Here is an 8654-nt window from a genome sequence, read left to right on the forward strand (position 1 = left end):
TGAGTACAAAACTTTTGAGAAAGAGAACATATTTTAATCACTATAATAATTTAATAAATTTTTTATTTGCAAAATTTTAAAACTCATTTAATACTTTCTCATTTATTAAACCTTATCATCCAATTCGATATATGCGGTTATATAAATTTTTTTTTTTTTTGAGCAGATGTGCTTATATTATTTTATACTTTGATAACAGCTCTATCCTTTATATATATTGAGACACTGCTTATATTATCTTTTAAACTTCACAAATAATCTTTATAAAAAGGTACATGGATGATTACGATTATAGGATATTATTTTATTAAGTCTCTTAATTATTAAAAGTTGTAAAATGGTTTTTTTATTATAAGAAATTATCTTGTTGAGTTCTTTTACTATTAAAAGTTACAAAATTGTCACTCGACTATTCATTATGTTTCAAAATAATTATTTTTTCATTAAAAAATTTGACGACAGCCTGAGTTGTGCGTTAACCTATTGATAGATATATGATAAAAATTGATCTCATAATCTCAAATAACTATCATATCTCAATCAACATGTTAACGTCCAACTCAAACAACCATTGATTTTTTAACGGAAAATGATGAGTTTGGAAGATAATGAATAGTCGAATGATATTTTTTTTAACTTTTAATAGTCGATGGACTCAACAAAGCAACTCTTTATAGTCAGAGAATCATTTTATAACTTTTAATAATCAAGAGACTCAATAAAATAATATTTTATAGTCGATGACCATTTATGTACTTTACCCTAATCTTTAAATAATTACTTTTTTAACGAGAGTATGTGCCACTCTTTGAATCCTACTTATGGATTCTAAAGATTTTAATTATGGCGTGTGTATGTATATTCCAGGGCTAATTTCACGCTACCATTTGATTTAAAATATTATTTAATTATATATATTATAAATTTAATTTTTTTAAAGAAACACTTAAAATATTAAATCAAATTATTTTAATATAATATTATTTTACAATCATCTCAAATTATTAAAAAGAAACACGGTTGAATTTAGGAACGGACGTATAAATTTATATTAGATGATACGAATTTAAGATATTATATTAAAATTTTAAGAGATGCGAAATTATAAAATCTCAATTGATGTGAAATTAGAAAATTCGTATAAAATATAAAAAAATACTTAAAATATAAGATTTAATTTTTTTTAAAGAGAATACAACTACGCACAACATCCCTCTATCTATATGTTGAATCAGTAGCATGTATGTATAGTACCACGTGCACCCATGAATCCATGATTTTGGTTACGGTTCACAACAACTACAGTTAAAAGATTGGGTCATGATAAGATGGGGTACTATCAAATAATGAATAGAGGCATAAGTGTAGATGGGGGGCTAATTATGTATAAAATTGCAGGTGGGATTGTCTCCTAGGAGGTTGGTTAGTCCCATCCACACCACCAAATATCACCCCAGACATCTGCCCTCCTCCATCTCTTTTCATATTGCTACATATTTAATGCAACTTAGTCACCATCTTAACTAAGAGCTACCTAGCTTGTATATAAATATGTCTCACTTTCTTCATCTCCTTCGCGTTTTGCCCCCTATAGGAAGTTCCTTGTTTGCTTCTAATGATTTTTCTTATTCAAGCTTGGTTTAAAACAATCTAGAAAATTGTTTATTGTTAAGAGTATTAAACATTATAAATTCATTTAGTGGATTTGGTGGTAAAATGGAGTGTTGTTCTTTTAGAGGTTTCGAGTTCGATTACCTATATTTACATGGCGTGCGCACATTATCAATGACTAAAAAAGATTTTAAAGAGATATTATCTTATAATCACTCAAACTATTTAATATTATTATTAACATTTGACAGAGAGGTTGATGTGGCAATTTCTAAAATTAGCATAATAATATATTTAGTCATTATTATTTATACATTCTATCAATGTAGTCTTGATTTCAATTAAGATCAAATTGATAAAATGTGTAAGTAATAACGACCAAATGTGTAATTATATCAATTTTATTAATTGTTATATCAACTCATCTATCAAATGTTATCAGCGGGTGATTGATTCATATCTTTTAAATAATTAAATGACACAAAACTGATGTTGTTGTCTGTTAAAAAAATCAAAGAATAAAGAGTTGATTTAATCTATAAAAAATGACACAAATTGTTAAGAGAAAAAGAGGCAGAGGGGGAGAGAGAGAGAGCAACTCCATATGTGTTTTTTTAAAACAATATCTTTTTGGTAAAATATTATTTGTCGGAGTTTATTTTACCATTTATAGTTATTACAAAATATTTAATATAGTTAATAATTATAATGTTTATGATAATTAATTATTTTGTAACTGCAATTAAATCTTTTATCATTTTAACCTCTTTGTTGAGCCTATAAATTGATGTTTAATTTTCAATTTCATGTGCACTTCAAGAGAAATATCCCTAAATAATTTGTGTTTGCTTTGAAACACTCTTTGGAAATTTTCCTTGAGTATTGTTTTGAGTTGAGAGAAGAGCAGCACCATAAAGTCTACTCTATCTTTCGAGTGTACGGAATTTAGAGAGTCATTTTAACCGCCCATTGCAGCAATTACACATATCGAGACAAATTCGCTTCTAAGGCAGTGGATTACCACAGCACAATTATCATTCTATTTAATTATTTTATTTAATATTTTCAATCAGTGCTAACGCCTCGTTTTGCAACAGTCTATTTTCCAACAATGGTAACACGTCAACATCATTGTTAATTGTTTAACATCGTATGACTAAAATGAAACAAAAATGTATCATTAGTGATGTTGCAGTCGTCTTTCGGGTAGGCCAGAATTGGGCTTTAACTTGAAAAAATGTTAGAGCTGTTACCGATAATTTAAAAACAATATTTAGGTTGACCAAACACCATCTTATCTGATCTGCGTTTTACCAAAAATACGTCAGATTCGGGAGTCGGTTACAGTCAAGGAAGGATTAGCACCCTTGAACTGCCCTTTCGGTACCATTTTAATTTGTCGGTTTTCTTAATTACGAAAATTAAAATTTAAATCGAAATTTAAAAATTCCATTCGAATTGCTTATCTTTGATCGATTGAAACTATTACTGAAAAAGTCAAAAATATGTTAGATGGTAAAATAAAAGAAATATCAAATAAAAATTAACTAAAAAAAGAAAAATAAATCAATCAAATAAGTAAATATTAAATTAAAAAATGTTATATATAAAAATGTTAAAAGGAAAATAAAACAAAAGAAGAAAATATTAAATTTCAGGAGAAAAAATAAAAATAAAACAAAATGGAATAAAAATAAAACAAAATAATGTTAAATTTTAAAGAAAATACGAATAAGGAAAAAATATAAAGGGCCAAATTTAAATGAATTAAAATTCATGGATCAAATTAATTCTGAAAAATGAGATACAAGAGAAAAATAAAAGGTTAGGGGACTAAATTGCAAAATACAAGAAGTATAATCAAGGATCAAATCAAAATAATTCAAAATTCAAAGGTAATTTGTAATAGGTGATCAAAATGAATTACACATCAAAATATAAGGGACTGCAGAAATAATTTAACTATTGGTTAATTACATAATGGTCCCTCAGTTATAAATACCCCAAACCCAAAACAAAATAACATTTTTAACCAAAACAAAAAAAACCCTCTGAACCTTAAAAAAAGCTCTCCTCGAAAAATCGACCGGCAGCCACGATTCCGTCGCCAAACTTCACCCAAATGTTCTCCTCAAAATACCCCCAAACGACATAGATCTACGATGAAAGTTGCGACTTTTACCTTTTCCGGCGGACATTTCGTTTTCCGATGCGACCTCCGACGAAAGCTCTTGGCTTTTCATGATATTAAATTTCCTCTTGGTTTTGTCTACTTGGTGCCTTGCTTTCATTCGATTTTTTTCTTTTGCTATGGATGTTTTCTTTTCTACTTTGTACACGAGGCTTGTAGTTTTTTTGGTGTGGTTGCTCTTTTTGTGTTTGTTTTTGCTTGGTGGCTTAGTTGCTTGTATTTGTGGTATTCTCCCGTTATTGTTTGATCCGTCCCTCGATGATTGATTTTGCAAGGTATTCACAGGCCCCCCATCGGGGCCATTTTCGATTACTTTGGGGTTGTTCTCGATTGTTTTGGGGTTGTTCCCAGTTATCTCGGATGGATCAATCTGAGTTATTTCGATCTTCGGGGTTGATCTTTGGTTGACCAAAAATTTCAGATGGTTTAGTCCGAGTTGCTTCGACTTTTGCGCTTCAAATCACTTAAATCTTTGGCCGACTGGTAATATTATCGGTGTGTGATGCCCACGTGCTACCATTGGTGGCTTTTGAGCCTCTGTAATCTTCCTGGATTTGATCTTGACCGTTGGATTGGTTGCAAATCCAATGGTCCAAGATCGATTGCGGCGTGATGATATTTGAGGGTTAAACAAACCTTAGCTCTCTTATAATGTTGGTCGTTAGTCTCGATCTAACAGTTCCCTATTGTGTGGCGATGGACTTAAGAGTGAAACCCTAACATATCTCGGGTCTCTTATTTACCCGGTTTACCCTCTCGGGTCTCTTATTTACCCGGTTTACCCTCTGGGTATTCGGACTACCCGGTCTTGTCCTGCTGGGTCAGGCAGATTTGGACCTTTGATGAACTCATTTTGGACACTCTTATTGGACCTTAAACAAAAAATCAGAAAAAAGAAAATAAAAAAATATTAATAAAATAATAAATAACAAATAAATAAAATTAATATAATATAAAAATTAAAATCATTTTTAAAATTATATTATACATGCTTTCAAAAATAGTTTTCAAAACCATATAATATATATTTTAAAAAATTGTTTTTAAAACTATATAATATATATTTTCAAAACTTTTCCAAAATTATATATTATATATATTTTCAAAAATGTTTTCAAAATTATATAATATATGTTTTCAAAATGTTTTCGAAACTATATAACATATATTTTCAAAAATTTTCCAAAACTATATATTATATATATTTTTAAAATGTTTTCAAAAGCCATATATTATATATATGTTTTCAAAATGCTTTCAAAACTATATAATATATATATTATCGAAAATTGTTTTAATAAACTATATATTATATTTTTCAAAAATATTTTCAAAAAAAATTATTCTATATTAACATATATATATATATATATATATATATATATATATTAAAGTAACTCCGGACGAAAATGAGTGTCTACAAGTAATAGTTTAAAAAAATAGTTGGGTGATCAAAACGGAATCAAAACAATAGCTGAGTGACTAAATTCGTAATTTACCCATTTTAATTCTAGTTTAATTTAACTTTGAAAATCATCAACGATGTAATATTATATTAAGTTTACGTATTGCTTGAACAAACAATTATATTTACCACACACACAATTAGATAGTTTTATTTTAATGAATGGACATAATTGGTTCAAAATCAATGTTTTTTATAGGTTATTGAAGCGTAATCAATGTTTGATGTATACAATGACATCAAATTAAAATTTATGTATTATATTACACATCGAATCAAAGTTCATAAATAAATTTTATTTATATAATTTTTTAAAATATAGATAAAATCTCTAATCTCATGTATAAAATCATAATAGAAACAATACCTCAAAAAATAAATGGAGAATCTAAACAGTTGGGCTATTTGACCATTTCTGTAAGGAATGCGGGCCTTTTATTTTAAGCTGAAACCATATTTTATGGCTTGATTTTGGGCTTTCACAGCTAATTTTACCTGTTATGTAATTAAACAAAGGACACCTTCATGTTTTTTTATTCATCTGTGTGAGTATAAGGTAATATTTATTCAAAATAACTCTCAATTATTTGACGTTGAATGCTCACATCTCTGGTGTTTCTGGTGCTCGAATCCGACACCTCAATGAATAACAATAGTTCTTCTACTACCGAAGTCGATTGATTCGTGTGACCATCTTTATGTTAATCCCATCAATTTGACTCACCTTTTTGGTTTAATTCTTTAAAAGGCCTATATACTATGCATTTTTATGAATTAGGTTACTTTATTTTTGTACTTCTAAAGTTAGGTAACTAGCTTACACCGAAATATTTATGGACCCATTTGGCAAATGAAATTAACCTTGGGTGCCCGGTTAATGTGTCACCTCTAACCGATCGTTGGATATCGAAATTTATTAATGTGTTACCTCTGACCAATCAATGAACACTACATATCTTTAGAAATAAAATTAATTCTCTATGTTAATGTATATGATGATTTTTAAGTTCAAGTAATATATATTAATTGATTAAAGTGAGACATTAGTTAAAATTAAAAATTTAGGTTAATCTAATATTATCGGATTAGGTCAAAATCTATCGAGTTTAATTATTTTTTTCATCCCTATTAATTACACCCTAACAAGAATAGAGAATGAATATTTCTTTAAAGGGAAGGGCCCAAAACGATGATAAGAGAAATCCCAAGGTATACTCCTTTTTTTTATATGGGCCGTACTGACACTGAACTATTTATTAAACCCAGTTTTTTTTATATATAGAAAAACCCAAGTTCACAATCCCCAATTCCATAATTTAAATAGAAGGGAAAACGAAGCCCTAATTTGCTTACTTGCTAGCTCCTCCTCCTTCCAGCCGACAAAGCGAGTTTGGGATTCCGGGAATTCGCAATTGGGGATTCGAACTTAACAGATTTCCGACCAAAGCATCGGAGAAGAAAATGACTGATTACGAAGAAGTGCGGTATCAAGGAAACGGAGATCACCTCGAAAACAGTCATGGCGGAGGTTCTCCTCCCAGGTCTCGTTCCGATTATCTAAACGATTTTAATCATCAGGTTAGATCGCGATAAATTTAGCTTAATTTCGCCTCTTCAGATGTTTAATTGTTTTTAGGTTCATGTTTGAAGGATTTTGTAGGTTTTTGTTGGAATTTCTTCGCTGAAATTTTTGAATTTTTTGTTATTATTTTAGCCCAAAAATGGAAAAATTATGAATGGATAAGAAAACCAAATGTATAATATGTAATATGCATTTTTTTCTTGAACTACTACATAATTAGTGTTTCATCTTAGTCTTTTTTAATCAATTGTGATTATACTTTGTATCGTTTGCCTTTCCTTTTCAGTAAACTTCTTAAGGAGTAAATAGGAAATAGAAATATTTGCAGAAAGCTAGCAATTGGAGAAATGGAGTTTTTTGTATGTATATATTTTACTGTAATTGGGGTTTTCAAGGCTTTCTTTGAATTAGTGTGCGTGTGTGTGTGTATCTTGAAATTTGGGTAGTTTGACTGATAGCAATATCTTTTACGTCCAATAACATACACGTCAGAAAATGAGTTATATTTTATAAAATCAAGAGTTTTCTTCTGTACAGATCAGGTTTTTTAAAACATGAGTTTCTCAGAACTAAAGTAACATCGTGCTTCAGTTTTATCGTTCCTGTTTTTATCCCATATGATTGTGGAGATAGGAGTAATTATAACCCGTTTTTTTGGGTTGGGCAATCATATATGTTTATATCTCCATCAACTATGTTTTTCAGGTGTTCTTTCTTATTTTATACATTTAGTATGTACACCCAATTAGATTTTCATTTCTTTATTCCTCATAGAATTTGGCTAGTTTGACAAGTGGTGTTTTCAATAAAATTTTATTGCTCAGTTTTGTTCTGAGATATATGCAAGTAAATATGCTGTACGAACTTCAAAGTTTATTATTTACAATGAAAGTAAGGTTTTCTCTTGGAAATTAACTTTCTTGGTGTGAATTTTATACCTGTTTAGGTTTTCTCTTCCAAAATAACTTTCTTGGTGCTAATTTTATGCCTGTTCTACATTTGGGCTTTTAGTGTTATGAATTACATGCAAATTTACTTTGGCAGTTAGTGATATGATTAAATGCAACCTATGGGCCCCAGGATTTTGAGAGAGACCCCTCTAGAAGCAGGGAAAAGGAAAGAGAGAGAGTGTGTGACAAGGATCGTGATCGTCACAGGGACAAGGATAGGGATAGGGACCAAGAAAAGGATCGCGACTGTGAACGCCATCACAGAGATCGTCATAGGGATCGTAGTAGGGAACGCAGTGAGAGAAGGGATCGGGGAAGAGATAGGGATGATGATGATGATTATTACTGCAGTCGAGATTATGGCAGGTAATATCAGCAGTAATATGAATCATTTTTGCCATTTTGTTAATTGTCTTTATTGGTTAATGAGTTATTTTTGCTGAAATGTTATTTTGCAGGAGAAGGGACTATTATAGAGACAGGGAGGATAGGCATAGGCACCGATCCCGATCCCGATCCCACTCAAGGAGTAGATCTGTGCGCAGATCAAAGTCAAGATCTCATTTCACGCTCACGCTCACGCTCAAAGAGGTAGCTCATAAGAACTTGATTATTAGTAGAAAATATGTAGTTGTATATTCTCATCAGTCATCCCTGACTTCCTAGTACCAAACTTCATTCTTTTGCAGCAAAAGGATTAGTGGTTTTGACATGGCCCCTCCAGCTTCAGCAATGTTAGCTGCTGGTGCTGTGGCAGCTGCTGCTGCAGGTACATCTGATGTTCATGAAAATTAAGATTGTTGTATCTTGTTACATGTTATTTTTGTTTTTGGATGATCTAATGTGGAAGTTCGT

At 30.2% G+C, this 8654-nt stretch overlaps 1 protein-coding gene across 1 annotated transcript; it reads left to right on the forward strand.

Moving 5' to 3' along the window:
• Positions 1 to 6588: 6588 nt before the first annotated feature.
• Positions 6589 to 8648, forward strand: LOC120154549 (splicing factor U2af large subunit B-like). Its single transcript, XM_039166256.1, has 4 exons — positions 6589 to 6845; positions 7930 to 8165; positions 8258 to 8390; positions 8489 to 8648. Exons 1-4 carry the CDS (start codon positions 6729 to 6731, stop codon positions 8498 to 8500), a joined length of 498 nt encoding a protein of 165 aa, XP_039022187.1. The 5' UTR covers positions 6589 to 6728; the 3' UTR covers positions 8501 to 8648.
• The last annotated feature ends 6 nt before the right edge of the window (positions 8649 to 8654 follow it).

Source organism: Hibiscus syriacus, unplaced genomic scaffold (assembly GCF_006381635.1).
Source record: "Hibiscus syriacus cultivar Baekdansim isolate YM2019G1 unplaced genomic scaffold, ASM638163v2 tig00111132_pilon, whole genome shotgun sequence".
In the NCBI taxonomy this organism is placed as follows: domain Eukaryota; kingdom Viridiplantae; phylum Streptophyta; class Magnoliopsida; order Malvales; family Malvaceae; genus Hibiscus; species Hibiscus syriacus.

What these genes read in the sequence shown, in the direction of transcription:
- LOC120154549 (XM_039166256.1), top strand. Translation starts at nt 6,729, where the DNA reads ATGACTGATTACGAAGAAGTGCGGTATCAAGGAAACGGAGATCACCTC. An exon ending in TAAACGATTTTAATCATCAG is followed by an intron (nt 6,846 to 7,929) that starts GTTAGATCGCGA and finishes TATGGGCCCCAG; the next exon opens with GATTTTGAGAGAGACCCCTC. An exon ending in TGCAGTCGAGATTATGGCAG is followed by an intron (nt 8,166 to 8,257) that starts GTAATATCAGCA and finishes GTTATTTTGCAG; the next exon opens with GAGAAGGGACTATTATAGAG.